This window comes from Pipra filicauda, unplaced genomic scaffold, assembly GCF_003945595.2.
Source record: "Pipra filicauda isolate LSUMZ 115617 unplaced genomic scaffold, ASM394559v2 scaffold61_size3293851_pilon, whole genome shotgun sequence".
NCBI classification, from domain to species: domain Eukaryota; kingdom Metazoa; phylum Chordata; class Aves; order Passeriformes; family Pipridae; genus Pipra; species Pipra filicauda.
The window spans coordinates 1,852,391-1,875,342 of NW_024104776.1; the positions used below are offsets into that span (position 1 = coordinate 1,852,391).

Below are 22,952 nucleotides of genomic sequence, written 5' to 3' on the forward strand. Positions count from 1 at the left end.
TCAGAATCAAGAAAAATGTCATTATGTGTTTAATGAACCAAGAACACTATGGAAAATTACTGATACTTCTGGGAATTGGTTTTACAAAACTCAAACCCAAAAATACACTTATGTGAAAAAAAAAAAAGAATCCAGCATTCTTGGGTTTGTTGTTAATCTTGGCAAAATTTACAGATAGTCGTGGACAACCTGATCACGGTGGTGTTCCACTGTACCAGGGGAGGCTTAGACTGGGCATCAGGAAACATTTCTTTACTGAGAGAGTGGTCAAACACTGGACCAGGCGTCCTAGAGAGGTGGTTGATACCTCAAGGTAGTCAGTGTTTTAAGAGGCATTTGGACAATGCCCTTAACAACTTACTTTAACTTTTGGTCAGCCCTGAAGAGGTCAGATAGTTGGCCTAGATGGTCATTGCAGATCCTTTCTGACAGAAATATTCTGTTCTATTCTACTCTATTCAATTCTATAACAGAAAAAGCTTCACAACACCCACGTGAATCAAGTAAACCATTCACCAACTGTGTATTGCAATAAAGCAGCCAGCTTTTTACAGGGTTATAAAATTTCTAAACAAACATTATACAGCAAAATCATACAGTAGTTTCAGATGGGAAGTGTAGAACAATATTGAGCTAAGTATGAATGAATAACTGACCTGAGGCTATACTTTAACTTCCATAAAGTACATGAGTTTATGAATGACTATATGAATTTAGAATCTCAGTACTTCAGCCTATATATAATTTAGAAAGAGAAGAAAACACACTAAGAGACCAGTATGTCATGACATGGGATCATCTATGAATGAACTGTAGAATTTTCTTCTGTTTCTCCTTCAGGTATTGAGTCAACTCAAATGCACTTGGGCAGAATTACAACATGAATGGGCTTTGTTATATTAAGTAAATTGCAGTGCTGAAATGAAGCCCAAAAAACCTTTAAAATGTATTTAACTAAATATTTCATACATTCACTGGGTCAGCAGCATCCACTAGTATTTCCCATACTTCACAACTTGAAAATAATATGTGATAGGCATACCATTGCACAGAGACATAAATAAACCAGTCAAAGCTCTGAAGATGCAGTGGAAAAGGTAGGATGCTTCAAATTGAAACCATCATGTTAAAATTGAAATTTAGAATGTTTAATATGTTTGTTGATGATGTTTGACCCTGTAATGTTTCATGAGTATGTATTTAGGTTGTGATCAGGTTCAAAATATGTGAAGCTATAGATAATACAGACTTGTTTACAAAGCAAAGATAAATTAAAAGTTCCCTATTAAACTAATGCTATTTTCCCAGGTTCAGAGTTGTTTTTTCTGATCCTAAGACAGTCTACATTAACCTTCCTAATTCTATTTCCATTCTTATTAATACTGTGTCTGACAATACTGTAGTTTATATTTATCCTCTGACCAGTCTTATGAAATACTGCTACCCTCTTCATTTTTTTTCAGATAAGAAAGAGAAAGATTAAATGACTCTCAGTCTTATTTCTTAAGCACCTTCCTCTTCAACCTCTCCTTAAGCCCACTTCCATTGCCTGATATTTGTCTTCTTTGACACATTTATTATTTCCCTCCTAATAATGTTTTTTAAAGAAATAATATAAAAACTCACTGATACTATCTTTTTTTAAATGACAGAAATCTGTCATGATGACTTTTCCACTTACATTAAGTTGAATTTTAAAGACAAGACTTGTAAATAGTGAGAATAGAAGAAAAAATATACAGACGCAATGTTCATAGAGGTATTTATCTTCTGGGAAATGTTAAAAAGATCACAATCTAAAATGGCATTTTTATAGTTCTGCTGTCTAAAGTAAAACAAGTGTCATAGAAAATTTCATTGATAGTAAGTTATGAAACTTGGGCCATTATCATTTATTCCTGCATTTATACTTCAGTTTTATTCATGTTTGATTAACTTCAGCTGGTTAACATCAACTTTAGTGCTATCTTATTTAGAGTTATTTTTTTACACATTGTAAATTTTTATTCTTTTGAGATTGCATAATAAGTTTTTGCTGGCAGCTCTTGAAAGAAGTAATTTATAGGGCTACAAAGGTATAAGTATTTCCTCAGCATGCCTCCCTCATATGTGGAGTCATAACATAGGAAATCTACAGCTCTTAACCCCCCATGTTATACCTGAACAACAGTGGGGGCAGAAGTTATATCAGGAGTGTTTTCAGTGGAGGTTGAATGGCAGAAGATCAAAGCTGGTATTAGAGAGGAAATCAGGTGTTAAAATTCCAATGCCATGTTGTCACCCTGGTGCAGAGGTTAGATAGACAAGTGCTGCTGAGTACAACTGTTCAGATGCTGATGTGTGAAAACCATCTGAACTGAGATTCTTTAAAAAAAGATCACCAAACCTAACATCATCTCCTGATTGCAAGGAGGAGGATACTCAGTATTTATGTAAGTGAAGCGTTTATGCAGGATGAATTATTCTTTTTCCTTTTCTCCTCAGGACAGATCAACTGAGAAGATATAATGGTTCATTGCTGCCTGTAAACCAATTCAGTTCAGTAAACCTGAAGAATCCTTCTCCTTTTAGTTAGGTGTTTTTGGGGTTTTCTTTGGCCAAATTAACAAACTGAACTGAACTCACCGAGTCAGATAGGCACCTAAATTAACAGAAAGGAAGATGAAAAGGAGCTTGCAGTTCAGCCTGGGGACAGGGAGGGTGAAAGAGCTGGCTGTTAAGACACTCAGAAATGCATTTTCCATGCTCAACACCACACTACAGGTAGTGGGGATACATGCTATTCTTGAGGCTAACACTTTTTTTTTTTTCACAGTAATTTCAAGACTGACAATCCAACCAGATTTCTAAACGTTACATAAAAACCCAAACAAACAAGGTGGGTAGGGAGCAGAGAGGGGAGGGAGAGGGAAAAGCCACTAGATTTGTAAGAATGCAGATTGTTCAGATGATAAAAACAGAGTTGCTGACACTCTCCTATAGGTAACAGAACAGTAAAAAATAATATCATGTAAATAGAAAGACTATCATTGTTCTTTTTAATTAATTTGTTATGTTGAAATTAAACCCACTAACAAAACACTGCGATATTGCCCTCTCTCATGCAAAACAACTACAAAACAGAATTATCATCTGTATTACACTGATTCATCAAAAAAACAAAGACTGAAAAAAGCGGATATACAGATAATTTCTCTGAAAAGAATTTAGATTTAAGTACCAGCATTAACCCAAATTTGTTATTGTCCCAAACAAAGCGAGCATAAAACACTATTGCTCTGCCAGCGTAATGTTTCAAACTTAATCAAGAAAACCACCTGAGCTAAATTAGATCACTGTCCACTTTGCTGTAATATTTGAATAAAATCCAGTCTGCTTTGATCTCAGTAAAACCGACAACCAACTCGAATCCACACCTATGTCAGTGACTATTGATCTCATATTTCAGGTCTTTCTTCAAGTGTTATGAAGGGATTTTTGAAAGGATTATTTGAAAGGTAAATGAGCAGAAGATGAAAGTGTGCACATGACTGCCTGTTTAAACTGACTGGGTTTCTCCTGCTCAGGGTGACAATGAGGCAGACTTGGTGCTGTATGAACCGCCACAGAACAGAATTTTGTTTCCAGTCCACGCACTAATGGGAAGAATTAGTTTCCTTCTGAAGTCTCTCTTTTATTAACAGTTATTCAGCATGTTACTTAGCTTGAGCAAAAGATTTCTTAGCATTAAAATGAATTTATTGTTTAGCATTCAGAAACAGAATTTTTGTGTGCTGAGACGTCCATAAATGGAGTAAGTGTGGCCTGTGGCTGCCTGCAATACCTTTATCCGATAAGTCTCTGGTGGCAGTAACTAATTTTACCTCTTTTCTTCTACAAGAATTTGTTTCTGGGGTTTTTTTTGTGTGTTTTGCGAGTTATTTTTTTTTTGCTTTTTTTTATTATTAAGGTGATGCACTTTGTATATTCATTATGAAAATTAACCATTATCTATATAGTTCATCAAGGTTGCTCCAGTAAAAAAAATCACTGAAAGACACTTATGGTAGCTAAATCCCTGATTTAAAATATACTTTTACCTGCATTTCAATTTCAGATTTTATGGAAAAAATATACATAGGTTTTGGTGAAACTGCTGGAATTAGATATTGGAGAAGCAATCATACTTGATAAAAGCTATGTAATATATACTTAGTCTATTTGATATATTCAGGTTTTGTTTCTAATATGAATACAAGTCAAATGTTGGAGATGACACAGATGACCCCTTAAATGTTCATTACCCTGTCAGTCAGGAGCAGTGGAGTTTCTAAATTCAAGCTAACATTAGCTTATTAGTTGAAGGATAAAATCAGGTTTTTCAGCCTGTTTAACACAGCTCACAGTTTCCATGTAGCCTACAGTAGCCCATGTGGGCCTCTACTTATCTCCCTCTGCAGATCACAGTGCAGCCTCGTTCAAGAGCCAAGTACATCTTACACTGTGTGGCTGATGAGTCATTTCTATTTCTCAGCCTGCTCTCGGAGTTTGATATTACGCACCATATGGCCACAGCCTTCATAAATGAGGTTTTAAGGAAGTCATCCGATGGCAGAATGGAAATGGCTTCGCTAAGCAGCAAAGCTGATAATTGACAGGAAGAGCTGAAAGTGATGGTTCCGTGAAAGAAAAATCCTGTATGATCCTGGTCTAAGTTCTTTGGCAGCAGGAAAATGTTCTAATTTCTCTCACTGGTGTGGACATTTTAAAGGCAAACATACTTATAATGATGGTTTTTCACGCTTTTTGACTATTATTCAACCACTTTTTGCCCAGTAGAATTCAGTTATTTCTTGCCAGCCCTTCTACTACTTCACATGCACTTACACTCACTCCATCTTGTGTTAGGCTTTCCGGCAATTGCTCCTGTATCCCTAAACTTATTGTAATCTTGATTGTGAACTCTCCTGTTCCTGTGTTTTCTGGCCAAATTTTGTCATCTCAGCTACTATGCAAATGCTCCTACTTTGTCTAGTTTTATGGAAAAACTCATCTATCTTTCTCCATAAACCACCAAAAAATGCCTTTTTTATGGCTTCTCAACTCAGATTTTTCTTACAGACATGCAGAGTCTGAGAGGAACATTCAACATAAGAGATTTGTGTGGAAATCTAAGTATTTTTCAAGTTTATTTTTCAGTGAATAGAGGAAGATAGACTTCTCTGAGGAATAATTAGGAGAAGTTGAACATTGGGGTCTAAGGTTGCTCTTAGCAAGAGTCTTTGTCTTATGACTGTGAAGAAAATATTTTGACACTCGTGGATTGTGGGGGGATAGGATCATGAGGGAAGGAAGGAAGAGAAAGTCACTGGAAATGGTACAATTACCCTCAAATCCCTTTCCAGGGAAGAAGATACGTGGTCATCTGAGAAGAAAAGCGTGCAGACCAGGTTCCCTAGCCTCCTCATATAGTTCCTCTCTGGTGAATATAAAGATACTTTCAAAGCACAGTTGAAAGGTAGCTTTCCAGAACGATTGGTAAAGACCATTTCTACTTCTAAGCACACAGAGAAAACTTTTTTTCTTACTGTCTTAAAAAACTCCAAACTTTTCGTTAGTAGTCATTTAAACATCACTTGTGCAAATTTGAAATTCTGAACTACTAATATTAAAATAGGTCTTTTTGAACTAACATTGCATTGCTGCTTATCATAATGTAGGGAAAGTAATTTCTTTCAGGCATTAACAACAACAGAACACTTTTGCTGTCACCTAGCGAGTGTTTATAGTGGTATATTTTCCACCTGTGAGGCCATGAGGCGCAATGAACACTCATTCATCGATAGTCAACACACTTAATCTTTGAGTAACAGAGCCACAATTTTAGAGAGGGTGACCATGGATCTCATGTCTAATGGTATCCACTGTTCCAAAAAAGTCACCAACAACAGATCATTGTCTTACGTGTGCTGAAGATACCTGACCATGAAAATACATAAATCTGAAAGTCTGTTCTGTCTTAGCCACACAGCTAATACCATCACTGCAGCTGAATCCACAGACTGCTGTTACTCCATAATTCTTTGGTTTATTACCAATTTTTATACAGTTAAAGTGTTTTAGTGAAAGGACCTTACCCTTGCCTTCTGCTCCATTTCCATCATTAATCTTTCATGTTGTTCTGCTATTGCCAGTGTTGCAGAATGGACTTTCTGATATATCATTTCTCCTTCCCGTGTTTGAAACGTGAACAGCCCTTCTCCTGTGTCACACATCCTGCAGGGAGATTTAGGCAAAATGGAAAGAAAAAAAATGAATACTGTGTAATTTTTCCTAACTACTATAAAAAGTACACATCTCACAATGGAAAATGTCAACTTTTGTAGTTAAACTCTGAAATTCCAAACATTTGCAGTTATTCTTATAATTGGAGACAGAAAAATTCCAAGAGATGGGCAGAACTTCATGAATGTAATCTTTAAATTCAGTTTTAGTCATCGTCTGGATAGTGAAAAGCAAGTTTTAGCATGGAATAAAAACTTGAGGTAATAGAGTCAGTTATTACCAACATTTTTCCAAATGTCTGCACTGGTGAGTGGGAAATAAATTTAATTATTTTAATCAATTGATGCCAGAAGAACATAGAACATCATGACTTTGAAAATCTGACCTTTTAAAAGAACGCTGACCAATTAAAAATTCTATTATGGTTAATTATTACAAAGAAGTTGTATGGAAAGACAGAGTTAAAAGGGTTAAATTATAACTATCTCAGTGCATTTATGTGAGGCAACATCAAAAGCTATGTTGATAATTACAAAAGCCATTCTACAAAAGTCTATTTGAGAATGGGAACAGTATTTCTGTCATATAAGAAGATAAATAACGAAAAAAATCCTCCAGAAACAAAATTTACTTTCTTCTTCTGAGAGAGTAACTGCTGTTATCCTTATCTGTGGTATCAGTGGGGAATTATTTTGAGGAAGAGTAGTACTGGGTGATACAGGAAATGGGAATAGAGAATAATGTTAGATTATTGTTGGAGGGTGTATATGGTGTTAAAGAGTGCTGCAATTTGATGGATTTATATTAGTAGTTCCATCATATTAGCAGTATCTGATTTCTGTATTTTTATAGACTTCTTGCAATTTTAGAAATGGAACTTCAAAAATCCTTTTTATTTGGCCTGATACTTCCAGTAAAGATTTTCAGTTATCTGTGACAGAAAATTGTTGACTTAAGTCACCGATGTATACCATAGGAGGATTTAGATTTGCCTAAAACACCAGATTACTTTAATGTTTTGGATGTTTATATTATTTTTAGAATATCGAATTTTGTTAATATCTCAGCACCTTCAGCATGGTCCCAGAAAATCTGAAACATACAGAATTACAAAATAGTTTATTAAAATATGTCCCAAATAGTCTAACATATCTTTAGAATTTGTATCCCAGATTCTGTATGATTACTCATACACTGAATTTTACAAAATATTTTCACATTAAATTAATTAATTTTTGTATATATATATATATACATCTCCTTCTACATTACATGCACACACACACACAATTATATTTCAGCTTTTAGGAAATGGAATAATTTTTTTCATGAGACTTATCTTTTTGTCAAATTAGAATACAGCTTCCTAAACAATTTTATTTCAAAAGTCATCTTAGCAGGACTGTTGAGCTGTATAAGGGACTGTTGGGGTTCAGCAGTTGCTTTTGATTTCAAGGTTGACCAGTGAAAATAAAATCTTATTAACACTTACAAAATGTTTCCCTGTTCACTGGAGGAGACATGCTGCTGTGAGCCTCCTACAAAGAACTTATGCATGCCTGCGTTTGGGAAGAATAAAAAGTATTGGAGGCAGAAAGAGTAAACAGAGGTACTTCTGGAAAATACCTGGTGGAAATACTTACAAATGATCAACTGAGTGTTGAAAAGAAAGTCATAGTCTTAAAAATATATAATTAATATTATCCATATTGACATTATCCATAATTCTGGAATAAAACCCAGTTTTCTTCATTGCAAGATGTAAATAAAATATAATTCATTTTGTAGACAGGTACTACTTAATCAGTGTTAACATGATGTGCCAATTAATAGATTAAAACAAAAAAAGGTTTTGTATTAAATTCCAACGGAGATCAAGATCCCTGCTGTAAACATTTAAGATATTTTATAACCTTAGCCACAGTCCTCCAAAGAGCTTCTGGTAGAAATAAATTGTCTCCAGAGTTTTGTGACATTATGGCAACAGCCTTTCATATCCCTCAGGGCATCATATAGCTGGTACTCTGCTTTTGTGTGAAAAGATCTTAATAAAATTCAAACAGCATGAAATGGAAAGTCTGGAAAAAATGATGGGGTTTCAGAAACTGAAGGAAAATATGATCTTTTTGTTGGTTTCAGAGGATGCAAAATCCTACAGGGATAAAAACAAGGAAGTGGACAACTGGGCATGATTAAAATTCAGGACTTAGCTGTGTGTTTTCAGCATGCAAACCCCAACCACCACTGTTGCCGATCAGAGTAGGGTCTGCACTGCCTATGTGAGCCCTGGTGAAGGCAATGGTGTGGGCTGTGGCACTGCCCTGGCACCTGACCCACCACTCAGGACAGTGCTGCAGGGCCCTGCTTCCCAACCTCAACAGGTGGCTGTGGTGGACATGTCATGCCAATGTTGGAAAGCTGTTGATGGTAGCCTTCCCCTGTGGGCTTCCCTGGCTAACAACAGATGATGTGCACACAGCTGCTCAAAATTGAAGGTGGAGGAGAATTGTGGGCATCATTTCTTAAAGTGCTGAATTCCCCTAACTTGCTTTGAAGTTTAACAGGACTTGAAGCCCCCCAAAATGAAGCAGTTGTTATCTGGCACATTTGAGCCAGGCAAAAGCAGCAAAAATTGTTAGCATAAAACTTTCTTTCATCTGTCTAAACTTATTATTAATAATCTGTCTCCCAAGGAGATGAATCCCTTTGCCAGAGTAAAGTTTTCTTGTTCAACTCCTCGTAACACTATTCCTTTGATCAGATGAAAATCTGAGTTTAGACCTTCTAGTCTAGTCTATTCTAGTCCAGTTAGTGTTGTCTTTTTTCTATTCTATTCTTTTCCAGTTACAAATCAAGATCAGTAGTATCATTAGGGTTACTCTCAGTCTTTCTAGAACAAGGAAACATAGACTAAAATAGAAGCGCTCCTAAGTATGATGGAGATGGGGACAGGGAAAGGGGTAAGTGTGCTCTCCTACGCTAAAGGGTCCTGCCAAAAAAGCAGAGGACCTTTACTTATCTGGCTAACAGGAATGGACAAGTCCATGAGCTGAAACAAGACTTCTTGTCTTGTTCTATTTATAGTCAAAACATAGTCAGTAAACCAAAACCCCATTTTCTCCACAGCCCTCTTAGATGCCAGATAACTGTCCATATAAAGTTTCAATTTCAGGTTTAGCCATGCTAATGTGTTGCTTTATTACAAGTAAAAATTAAATAATTGTGGGAAAATTCAAATTTCTCTATGTTCAAAGAACACATGGTCAATCAGTTGCCAATTTAATAGCATTTTCATAACTTTTACATGCCCTAGAATCACTTTAGAGAAAAGGTAGGACAAAGGTGTGGACCTCTTATTTTCCTGTACTGTCACAATTAAGCAGTGCAGCTCTACCAACTCAGTATGACCTTCACTGTCAAAAAAGTCAATGATTTTGTATAGTTTAATTTTTTTATGAGAGACTTACAGTCTGCAGGGGCTTGAAAAATGCTGATCTATTTCTGTGTTTTTCAACTTTAAAACAGGGATGTCATTAACCTATGCTTTAGGATATTTAAGGATTCAATGCATTAAAATGCATGAAGTCCTTTGACTGAAATAGGAAAATGTGGTTTTTTTGCCTGTATTATTAGAGAATGATATAACAGGATAGACAATGACACCAGTAGATAAACAGTGTTGCAAATAATTGCAAATTTTTTAATTCTTAAAATGCTGCAACAGCTTTTCACAATCGTCATTGTTAGTAGATCTGGCTCAAGAGCCAGGAGAAAGAATAGCGATATGGTGAGAGCTAAGCTTGTGGCCTAGGACAAGCTGAATTCAGAGATGAACAGTGAAATCTCTTGCTTTTATTCAAGGAAAAATTTCTGTTCAAGTCAAAAAGGTTTTCCCACCACTATTGTCAGATTTTTTCAACATTTCCCAAATTCATATAATGGTTTCCTACTGCCTCTGCTCACTATGTAACTTCAGTCTTTTAGATCAGAATCAATGCTATATATTAACCTTGTAGAATTCCCTTCAAAAAGGAAACTGTTGACTTGACTTGACCATCATTTAAAAATAGCACTTTTTGCTGAATAGAAGTTCATGCTATCATGTCATGATTGAAGTGTCTTAAAAGTTTCATAGTGCAATATTCAGAAAACTGCATGAGAGGACAATAATTTGACATCTCAGCTTCATTTCACTATTTTGGTTAAGGATAAAATGCATTTTCATGATAATGAAGGTTGTCTGAAAACTGAGATGCCCAGAAAAATTATTTCCTTGTTTTAAAATAAAAGATAACTTGCAACTGTAAGGAAAAAAATTTAGCTCTTCATATATTTACATCTAATTTTTACCAACAAATAATTTACCAAATGTTTACCAACAAATAATTTAGGATTAAAGAAATAATGTCTGATTTCTATACTCAAAAATGTATCAAATGACTTAAAAGTAACTAAAAAAGGAACTCAAATAGGAACTGGAAAAACATACTAAAAATGTTTACTATTAATAACTGCTACTAATAACTATAGCTACTAATAACTAATACATAATAAATAACCACTATTTTAGTTTAGCATTTCTAGTTCTTGAAATAAAAATGGCCTTTAAATTTTTAAATGAACAGATCATGAACAGGTATTGTCCAGTAATCAGAGTGCTAAAAGTTACCAGTGTGAAGCTGGATGCAATTGCTGTTGCATACTCCACACGGTGTGTGGGAAAAGTGATTTGCTTAAAACAGTGGATCTGTTTACTCAGACACTTCAAGGAAATTAAGTTCACAGAATCAAAGAATCACAGAATAGTTAGGGTTGGAAGGGACCTCTGGACATCATTTAGTCCAACCTCCCTGCCAAGGCAGGGTCAACTAGAGCAGGTTACACAAGAATATGTCCAAGAGGTTTTAAATGTTTTCAGAGAGTGAGACTCCACAACCTCCCTGGGCAGCCTGTTCCAGTGCTCTACCCTCAACCTAAAGAAGTTCCTCCTCATGTTAAGGGGAAAGTTCTTGTGTTTATAGCCATTGCTCCTCATCCTGTTGCCAGGCATCACCAAAAAAGTCTGTCACCATCACTTGGCACCTGTCTTTGAGATATTTATATGTATTGATGAGATCCCCTCTCAGTCTTCTCTTCTCTTGAATAAATAGGTCCAGCTCCAACAGTCTCTCCTCATAAGAGAGATGCTCCAGATCCCTAATCATCCCTGTGGCCCTCCACTGGGCCCCTTCCAGTAGCTCCTTGTCTTTCTTGTACTGAGGAGACCAGAACTGGACATATGATGTGGCCACTAAAGGCTGAGTAGAAGGGGACGATCACCTCCCTCGACCTGCTGGCCGTGCTCTTCCTGATGCACCCCAGGATACCATTGGTCACTGACTACAGGCCTCCAACTGGATTCTACTCCTCTGTCACAATCCCCTGAGCTCTGCCACTTAGCCAGTTCTTGATCCACCCCAGAAATGCTTAATTAGCTAGTGCTTATTTCCTCTGTGCTGAAGAAATGGTCAGATCCCACATATGAGGCCAGACCTGTTACTCTTAAGATGAGTAGTAAATAAAAGTCAGCCTTTCTTTTAAAGGCTTGAAGCTGTGGCTGCCAGTCATGAAAAAACTAATTGGTATGCAGTATTTAACTCTGAACTGAGACACTTATTTCTTGTGTTGCTATAGCTTTGATTTTCTAAAAAGTGGTGAAAACTATAGCAATTTTTGACTCCAATTTAATTAGATTATCAGTGGAGACACAGGAACACTATCTCTCTTGTGGATATCTAACTTTTATTCTTTCCTTGTTTGTTGTTAACTTGAGCTAAGCCATTTTGACAGAAATCCTGTTTGTTCTTTGTGTGCAAGGAAGATACACACAGCATACACTAAAGACAGGCCAGCCAAACAGCAGACCTCACTATAAAATGAATGCAAAGCTTCCCTGAGGGTCTAAATTCTTTGCTCATTCCAGCCTTCAACAAATTTTAGCTTGCTTACTTGCCAAAGTTGTTCTTTTCCGAGAAAACAAAAAAAAAAACTAAGGAAAGCAAATAAACTCTTTGTGGCAGGAGCATTTTTAGATAAAAAGCTCTCTTTATACCTAGGAATACTTATCAAGAAAACTAAAAAATAAAATATGTCTGTTTTTATGAAATTGTAAGTCAAATTCTATGTGGAAAGGATAGAAAAACAGAGGAAGAAAGAAGAAAATGGTTATAAGCATCCTAACTTACTACAGAACAGGCTAAAAAGGGATACGTTTATGGGGGAATCAATAAGAAAAAAGATAACTACATAAACATAATATGTATGGGATCTAGGAAAGGTCTATGGGTGAAGCAGAGAGAAGACAATTAACAGGAAATGTGTATGTGTAATTTATTCACATATACGACTGACAGTAGCCGTGCTTAGAAAGACCTGAAGTTGGAACAAGGTCAGTGAAAGCTAGGAAAAAGTCTTGTGAAAAATATGTGAAAGGAAAATGAAAATCAACAATGTGAAGCACAGAAATGATACAAAGGGTGACATTCAGAACAAATAGACAGAGACTCTGAGTGTGGTTTGTTATGCATTCCTTATGGGAATAATGAGTTAAACTTGCTGTCAGCATTTTAGAGTTTTATCTGGAGTGTCAAATGGATATCCTGTTCATTTTATGATCTGAGAAGCAAATACTAAAAATATTCTGATATATGAGGCATCTGCCTGCCCCCTTAATGACGGTTATTTACTGGTAAGAATATACAACGTGAAAAATCAATTATGCATGATAGCTACTAATTGCCAACTATAGACATTCCTCCGTAACATTTATTGTCTTGTTATTGCACTTAAACTGAGGCGAGTAACTTTCCACTGCTCTTGAACATGCTCATGAGATATAGATAGTGGAATCTCCTTGAATTTGGTTCCAGTTAGTACAAGGAAATTCAAGTATTACCGCACCTCTGATATGGCTCAGTAACTTGATCATGGAGCTTAGCCATGAAGATTTGTTCAAGGTCAGATCTTGTATTTCTGGAGTCATCCTCAGTGTTTTCAAATAAATGAACTAAAGGATCTCCATGCTATAAATGTAACTTTCCTACTAAGACAATTAATGGAAACATTTTGCAATTTTGAGAAGGAAAATGTTCACAGATGGAGTGGAAATGAGTGATGATGATTTGTTCCCAGATAGGTGGAACTCCACCACTCAAAAGAATCCAGCAGTCCTTTCTTCTAATATTTCCTAGAGGATCTTAATGCATTCCAAGTTGCAAATCTTTTTAAGATATTATATGCAGTCATGGCAACAAAAATCCTGTGTGTTAGTCTGATGAATACACTGCTAGTCTTTCTAAGAAGAGATGTGATACCCTAAATATTTTCCTTCTTATAGGGAGAATTTGTGTACGAATAGTATTTTTTCATTATAAGATTATTGCTTTTCCTGCCTAAACAAAAAGACCATTTAAGTGGTATAATACACCAGAAACAAAAATTTTCTCATGAAAACATGTTTTTTTTTGTTTCATCAGACAGGAGAGATTTCTGCACAGTACTACTGGTAATTATGCCTCTTGGGATACTTCTTTTTCTCATTGCCTGTGCTGTCTCTACACTCACTGTCTCTGTAATGCCCTCTGTGGCAGCACATTTAGACAAGTGGGGCATGTCAGGGACACCAATCCATTCCTACATGTCAGATGCTTTCCACCTTTTGCTTAATGGAAGTGCAGAAAGCAGGCTGTGAATTTCTCTGGACTGTATGAATGATTGTCCACTAGCACTATAATTCTTTATTTCATTTACACAGGTTTTATCCCTGTCTGTCATAAAATACAGTGGAAAAAGACATATTTTAGTTTTTTTCCTTAGGTTCAGTTTTGATAAGAAGGAGGATTCTGTCTGGGACTTGTTTTTGTCCACTAAACTTCCCCATCTCTTATCATAAAAATGTTCTTGTTTATACTAATTACTTTGATGTATCAGAATAAAATTAACTAGTGCTGAATAGTTAAGGATAGTAAGTAATTCTCAATGTTAGTTACAGTATAAAAAGCAGAAAAGTGGGCTTTATTGAAGTAATGCATAAAAGGTAGAATGTGGAGATTGACAAGCAATTATGAAATATATCCATGTGTAATAGCAAACATGCTGTGCAAAGGCCCTGTTTAATATGTCCTAGATCCTAGAAACTAAGCTATAGTGTGATAGGTTGACCCCGGGTGGACATCAGGTGCCCATCGAAGCTCCTGTATTGATCCTCAGTTGGACAGGGGAGAGAAAATATAAGGAAGAGCTCCTGAGTCACATGTTGTTTCTGTTGCTGCTTCCTTCTCAGGAGCAGGACTCCTCACTCTCTTCCCCCACTCCAGCATGGGGTCCCTCCCACAAGAGACAAACTTCTCCTATGTAAGTCCTTCCCATAGGCTGCAGTCATTCACCAATTGCTCTGGCATGAGTCCCTTCCACAAGGTGCAGGTGGATATCTGCTCCACTGTGGACCTCATGGACTACTGGGAGCCAGGCTGCCTCACAGTGGTCTTCACCACAAGCTTCACGGGGAATCTTTGCTCTAGTGCCTGGAGCACCCATGCTTTCTTCACTGCCCTTGGTGTCTGCAGGGCTGTTTTTCACATATTCTGACTCCTCTCTCTGGCTGCAGTTGCTGTTGTGCAGGTCCTCCCCCCCTCCTTCTTAAATACATTATCCCAGAGGGGCTACCACTGTCACTGATGGGCTTGGCCTTGGCCAGCAGCAGGTCTGTCTTGGAACTATCTGGCATTGGCTCTGTTGGACATGGAAGCTTCTGGCAGCTTCTCAGCAAAGCCACCACTGTAGTTCCCCTGCTACAAAAGCCTTGTCACACAAAACCAATACACCCAATACCCAAGACATTGTTTTTCACCACTAGAAGAAATATTCTGGAGTCTGAGAAGTTGAACACAAATACTTTACTACAACTCCATTTTTTGTTTCTTCCTGCATAGACTAATTTCATAAAACATGACCTAGACATTTTGATGGGGACAATTGAACTGTGCTGTTTGTGCTTCATCAACTTTAAGTAAGAAATATTCTAAGTTGCACAAGCAACCCTACAAGCAATACACACCCTCTTGTGTCAGTATTCAGTTCATATTATTTAAGAAATTAATGTAGGTAATTAATGCATTTGTATAAGCAAAACAACCTTTTGACAATGGAGAGTTCTGACAATGCAACATTTTCTTTAAAGAAAAAGTCACATTTATTAAAAAAAAATTGCTGATGTTCTTAAATACACAAGATATTTGCAATGCTGACAGTTTAAGAAATAGAACAAACATGAAAATGTTGTTAGATAATTAGTTCTGTTAGTTTGTTAAGCTCAGGTCTTGTTGATAATGATAATGAAATACTATTTAACAGCTTCTTGGACGAGTATCTATTCTTACCAGGTTTGTGAAAGATAAACCAAGAACTCGTATATTACTATTGTCATTTTAGTACAGAAGCAGACATTATGGTTGGCTGCACAACATAATGAAAAACATTGGTTTGATAAAAATAAAGAGATTGCAAAGACTACTGTTAGCTAAATTTTTCTGACTAAATCTTTTTAGTCATCATGGTTTGACTACCATTTTTCATCTCACTTTTGAATGAGAGGGATACAAGTTCCAAGACCTGGAACCTGGGATCATATTAAAATACAGATATTTGCTACAGGACTCCTGCAATCCTGTTAAGAGCTATTATTCCCTGATGAAGACAAATACATCCCATAAAAATAGTACTCAGTTTCTTTCAGTGTCTTTAGTAGCAGAACATAGGGGAAATACCATTAGTCTACATGAATACCTTTGACTTTGACAAATGCAAAAATGTTAGATATAAAACCCAAATAATACTGGTTAAAATAAATGATAGTGTAATAATACAGGAGCCCTGTGGCAGCACATCACTACTTGCTATAACAAAAGCAATAAAACTTAGTGACCCAAGATCTTTATTTTCTTTGTTTTTTTCTTTTTTATTTTGGAGCCCTACAGTCACTGTTATGTTTGGGACTACTCCTTGCCCTGGGTGCTTGAGATGGAAATCCTGTCAGATGACACTAGAGTCTGCGTAAATTCTGAACACAATGGGACTTAATTCTGAACTTAACTCAGTTCTCTCTCAGGAAGTAACTTTTTTTTAAGAAGACATTTGCCAGCTAATAAATGTTAGCATAGTAACAGCCAAGGACTGAAATTGCATAGGTATACATGCTAATTTTACTTCATCTTTGAGGAACTTGGTAGGCTTGGAAGCCATGACCCTGGACAGCATTGTAGAATTGCCAACAATATTTGGAGTACCTGATCGTGCCTAATCTAAAAGTTAAAAAGACTTGCTCCCTTCCAACCTTACCCATTCTGTGATCCTGTGGTTCTAATTCTATAAGAAACACCAGTTTTGCATCTGCACATGTCTATAAATATGATACTAAGCATTTAACATTTTAAATCATTTACAAGTGCATTTGTTCTATAATGCCTCATTAAGCTCTTGTCTGTGCATTGAATGCTATTGGAAACAAATTGCACCTACTGTGAGGCAGGAAGATATTGTGTTTTATTTTGTACATTTTATTTTGACAGCCAGCATACAAAATAGATATTTCCTGTGTTTTGATCAAAGTATATGCAATTAAGGAAAGAAGGGAAAATTTCTGAAGGGTTGAACAGGAATGAACTAATGCAATTAATATTTTTGATTGATGAATAATATGAAGGGAATACAAGTAAAAATTATTAAGGAACTAATATAGAGCCATGTTTGGAGCCACAGAACCAGGAAAAAAAGGTGAAGTAGTCACATATATAGCTACAACATCAGTTTTTCCAGTTTATGAAAAATGAATGCTCATTCATTTTTCTCTCATTCCAAAAGTTGGACACAAGAAATGTGAAGAAATAATGAAGGGAGCACCCTGAGCACTTTAAGTTGAGTTTTTTGACTACTTCAAAATAAGGCATTTCAAGTGTTCCTCCCACCCCTTCCCCTTTTAAATGGACCACCAAGAGTGATTTCAGCCATTAAAGCATTTTTAGTCAGCCATTCTCTGAAACCTTCACTGTGATTTTGTTGTGATAGGGATTTAAGCACTGCTGTCTTCTTTCAATGTCACTCTCTCTACCTTTAAGGTATGAGAGATACTGCTTTGACCATTGTGGGCTGTGGTGGGTTGACCTTGACTGGATGCCAGGTGCCCACCCAGCCACTCTATCACTCCCCTTCCAAGCTGGACAGAGGAGAGAGTAAGACAGAAGCAACCCATGGGTTGGGATAAGGCAGTTTATTAAAGCAAAAGCAAAGCAAAAACTTGTGCATGCAAAAGTGAAGTGAAAGATAACATGGTTGTGGTGGGGGGAAACAGTTTTGCCCCCTGAAGTTATAAAATGGTAAAACCCCAGGGGGTGGTGACCCTTGAAGTTCTGAGGTTTTATCCAATGAGTGCTTCTGCAAAATATAAACATACCACAAGCAAATGGAAGAGAAGCTTAGTTGTAGTTGTAGTTTTTGTGGCAGAAGTGGTAGCCATGTTCTGAGGCCATGAGGAAAAGGGTTCAGAGCCCCTTGGGACCTCTGGGGCCCCCCAGCCCCTGGCTGGGGGGGCTGCGGGGACTTGGAACAGCGTGAGGCTGGGCTAAGTGCCTGCAGCTGAAAGCTAAAAAAAGTTTTCTCCACCGTGAGTGAGCAGAGACAGAGCAGCGGCAGCATCCAGAGATTGTGGCTAAGAGCCAGCAGAAGATAAGCAGCAGAAACAGCATGCAGCTGAGCAAAGCAGACACAAAGTTGTCTAAGAGAGCCGAGAGAGAGAGACAGCAGCAGAGAGAGAGGAAGTTGGGGTAAGAACTGAAATAAAACCCAAAACCCCTCTGAGACCCCTCCTAGGAGGAGGGAGATGGACTCCTATTTAAGGGGAGGAGTCTTGGAGTGCTGCAGCACTGGAGAGAGAGGAGCTGAGAAGCTCAGGCGTCCTAAAGCTGGACTGGGACGGTCAGATGGAATGAGGAGGGGGTGACCTTGGCCCCCCTCGCTGCTGCTGACAAGCCTGGCAGCCTGAGACAGAGCACAGGAGCTCTGGTAGAACTCTTGAGGCAAAGGCTTTCAACTGAAAGCTGCCCAAGATGTTCTGACTCAGGGGTGAACCCCCTGAGGAAGGGACTTTCACGAAGATGCCCCTGTATTTCGTGATATGCCCGTGGTGAAGCGAGTTTTGTCCCTGCTGGCAGTCCACAGGTGAGACCTTCGCTTGGAGTCGAAGGAGAGCCAAGAGGGGTGAAAGGAGACCCCCTTGTGTCTTGAAGACCCGCGTTTGGAGATGAGTGGTCGAGGGGCTTGGTGGATACCCCTCGTGTGTGTTGGCAGAGATCCAGATCCAGATGCTGCATGCAAGAGAAACAGATAGACCTGCTGCCTTAGAGACATTGCTGCTCTGAAGAAGGGATCTTTCCTTCTTCCTTCCTGGACTTTTATTTGGAGGGGAGAAGAGGTTTGATCCATTGTAAATACTATGCCATGGTAGAGATAATTAAGATTGTATATAATGTATGTTAGTATTTATTTGTACAGTCATTGTAATATATTCCCTTTCCCCCAATTTGAGTCTCGTGTGGTTGTCTGGAAAACCCATCTCACATTGGCTTGAGATGTGAGAGGGGGCTTAGACTAGGGAATTGGATTTTGAGGCTCTCAAACCATGACAATGGTTTATTCTCTCTTCCCGTGAGCAGCGATGGTTGGCCACACCCGAGAAGCAGGGCTTCAGCACGCGTGATGATTCCTCAGCAGGCAGCCAGTGGAGACAATGAATGCCTGCCTTCCTGCTCCTTGCCTCAGCTTTTATATCTGAGTTGATGTCATATGACATGGAATATCACTTTGGTCAGTTTGGGTCAGCTGGCCTACTTGGGACCCCTCCCAGGATCTTGCCCTCAACTGAGGAAGGAATGTTACAGTGCTGATGCCGTGCTCAGCAGTAGCCAAAACACTGGTGTGTTATGAACACCCTTCTAGCTACCAATGCAAAGCACAGCACTGTGAGGGCTACTATGGGGAAATGGACTCCAGCTCAGCCAGACCCAATGCATGAGCACAGAGGAATTTTCAGAAAGTCATATGCAAATATTACAGGCACACAGTGTTGCCCAGAGACACTCACCACACTATTTACATGCACTAATGAGTAATTAGCATATACTAATGATATCCAAGGACTCATCAACAGTAATCTCAAATCTAGTGGCTTGTCAACTCCAGTTTGGAGGCATCCTGCAGTAGCAACCCCAGGGATGGGCAATAGCACTAGGGATGAGACAAGGCAGGGATTTGTTTAGAAAACCCAAAGCTGTATATCTCTCACCTGCTTACAGTAACAATTGAACATCTTAGCCAAAGGCCATGTTTCTGGTCTGAACTTTAGCCAGATATGTGTGCAGACACAAGCAGTCAAATAATGCCTCTGGCAGCAAAGTGGATGTGCAATAATAATATCAAAAAGTAATTACAGAAAATGTACAACCTCCACCATAAGTATAAAAAATTCACTGAACTTGCACCAACTCTCTACATGTGGTATTTAATTTAGAGAGGAAACATGACTTCTTTCGTACTTGCTTAAACTTTTCCTCTTTGACACAAGCCAGGTAGAAGTGAAGTAGACAGATTTTCCCTGTTATCTCAAACACAAACAGCAGCAATTCTGTTACAGATCAAACAACTCCCAGTGCATTCACCTGACATCTCTAACTCCAAGTATGGTTGTGCATAGGATATGCTTGTGCTAGTGCTTCCAGCAGTGAGAAAACTCTCTGTAAGGACTTCTTATTAGCCTGATAGTTAAAATCCACTTTAGTTATGTTCAGGTAAGTAGCAGCTTGATAAGGTCTTAAGAACCCTCAAATTAGATTTTGAAAATTTTGTTACATAAAAAAAGACACTCCGTTCAATTACACTAGTAAGTGGGTAGGAAAAGGTGTAAGTGGATAAAAGAAGTGTAAAAACAAAGAAACAAAAGAAGAGAGTCCTGCAAAAGAAAATCATCACAAATAATCACATAGCTCAGATCATGCTGAAAAAGGACAGGAAAAGAGTACAGAAGGATGAAAAAGAAGTAGAAAGCATCATTTACAGTTTATATTTACACATTTGGGCTTCTTACATATTTTCCTATAGTATCTCGTATCTCATATAATATCTTCTGTCTAAAAAATCATGGGATGCACTAGCCAGCCATTTTCCGATGTTTTGATAAATGCATATTTTCCCCTCTGATTAATAGCAATCAGTTATGCTGATTAGGTTCTCTTTGTTGAATATCTACTATGAGTCCTGTATGAAACTACTGATCCTGTACTGGCTAAAGACACATTTTATACCACCTTAATGAGGATTTTGCTTTAACTATAAAGATTTAAGTAAGAATGGCAAGAACTGTGGCCATTGTGTGTAAGTGCCACTATGTACTCGGGGCAAATATTCCCTCAGGCCAGTTCTCTGCGTAGCATTAAGATGCTATTAATTGACAAGATATGCACCTTCATATGTCTGTCACAAAATGGGAAAAACAAAGACTGCAAAACAAATTTAGGATAGTAGAATCTAAAATTATGAAATCCATCTTCTGTAATGCATAAATTTTTTAAGCACAGCATGCCTGCTGTCTGCCCAGGGAACTTGGGGCATTGTTTGAAAGCAGAATGAAAAATCGTCCTTTGCTGTGAAAAAAACACTAACAAACTTCTTTTCCACTGGAGCTTACTTGTCTAATTCAATATTCCTGAGTTTAGGCTCCTACTGTTCTACGCTGACTTAGCAATACTTTTATAAGAAATTTATGACAGCCATGGAACTGCTCTGAACACTGGAATGTGTCAATCCCTTCTGTCCCTGATTCAGTATGCCAGGGCTAAAAAACCCATGAACTATAGATGCAATACCTACTGGCTTCATCAAATATTTATATATAGCTATCCAAAAAGAAAACAGTATTGGTGGCAGAAGAAAAAGAGTACAAATTCCTTATATGTAGAATGATATATAATGTATATTCATGATCCTTATGCAGCAAAGGTGACCGTGTTTTCCCTGGACACTTAGATGTAATAGCTTGGGTATGTTTGTGGCTATTTAATGTATGCCATTAAAACCATTTTGAGTATCCTTGGTAACATTTGAAAAGTCTTTTAAAATATTTCCCCATTTTGTCAATCTGGAACATTCATATTATAGCTATTCTTCATATCATAGACAGAATATTAGTCTCAAGATAATAAATGCTAATATACATTTCTATTTCTGTGTATTACTATTTCTGCTCTAATTTCTCTGATGGTCCTTTTTGCCAGCTATTTGATACTACTTCCACGTGTATGGAACACTTTTTTCTTGGCTGCCCTCCATTTCATCTATGCTTCTAAAGCTGAGAGCTAATCATACTGATTTTTCTTTTTTTTTTTTTTTCTCTCTAAGAAATTTGTCCTATGGGCCTTAAAGAAGTACCTGATAACAAAGGTAAAGTACCTGTGAAGTCTAGTATTTGAGGTTGTGTTTTCAACAACTGCCAATGACAAACACTTATCCTGGACAACCTACTCGTGCTATTTTGCTCATATCTTCTACACTTCCTGACTAGATGTTATTCCTAAGTGATACACATATTCCGAAGTCAACTACCTTTTGTTTTTATTCAGAAGTGTCTCCCCATCTATTTCTGTCTTACTGACTCACGTATTTAATCACCACATTCCTATCTCCTCCTATTCCATGCGCTTAGCCCATTCTGTGTCCCAACCCCACAAACTTTCCCTCCTATTTTCATTAATCCCTTGAGTTTCTTTTATTTCCAGCAAGCTAGTCCACTTGATGTCTAGTGTGTATGCAAAATAGCTTCAGCTCACTCATGCCTTGGTCCTCTCCAGACCACTGTGTTTTTGCATCGCTGTTGTTGCTCTTTATTCTCTGGTGGCAGTGGCAGTACTCTTAGATGAGGAAGTCACCAGAAATATAGATGATCCAGCCTGTTCTATCATTAAATATGGGTTTGGAACCCTCAGTCATCATCTGAAAGAACTTCAGGGTTTTTCACTGAATCATCCCCAAGACTATATAATTTTCTGTCCTTAATCCCATTCCTGACTGTAAATGATACTTATGGTCAGACAGTTTCAAATTCAAACTAATAAATGCAGGTTTTGCAATAAGTGATAATTTTTATTTACCTTTATAGTCAACTTGATGAAATTTCAGCCATAATAGCACACATTTCAGGTAAATAAAATTTCTCCCGTCATTCATCTGAAAATGTTGTTTTCAGAAAGTGTATCAGGGACCATTTAAAGTACCATTTTAAAGGAGGGATATTTTCCAAGTTGGACAGGGAATTTTTAAAAAAATAGTAAAAAAAAGTGAAAATCTGCTTTGGTGCTGGTTCAAGCAAGCCATGCGAATACACTGCTATATTTGACTTTTCAGCCACTGACAGGGTAATCAAGTAGATGAAGGATCTCAGTGAATTATAGCACTGACTAAATTTTCTTCCAAAAAGTCAGAAAGATCAAACGATCTTTGGAGCCACTGAGATTGAAAGATTCCATTAGATGCTACCTCTCCCTCCCCTCTTTCTAATAAGATGAAAGCTTTTTAGAAAATATGTGACAAATGACTACGTACAGCAGAAA

At 37.5% G+C, this 22,952-nt stretch overlaps 1 protein-coding gene across 1 annotated transcript in view; it reads right to left on the bottom strand.

Moving 5' to 3' along the window:
* Positions 1-22,952, bottom strand: part of DOK6 (docking protein 6) — a 247,241-nt gene that overhangs the window by 56,851 nt on the left and 167,438 nt on the right. Inside the window, exon 6 of the mRNA XM_027723126.2 lies at positions 6,117-6,255. Coding sequence (XP_027578927.1) covers positions 6,117-6,255 — 139 coding nt within the window. The remainder of the gene's footprint in view (positions 1-6,116; positions 6,256-22,952) is intronic.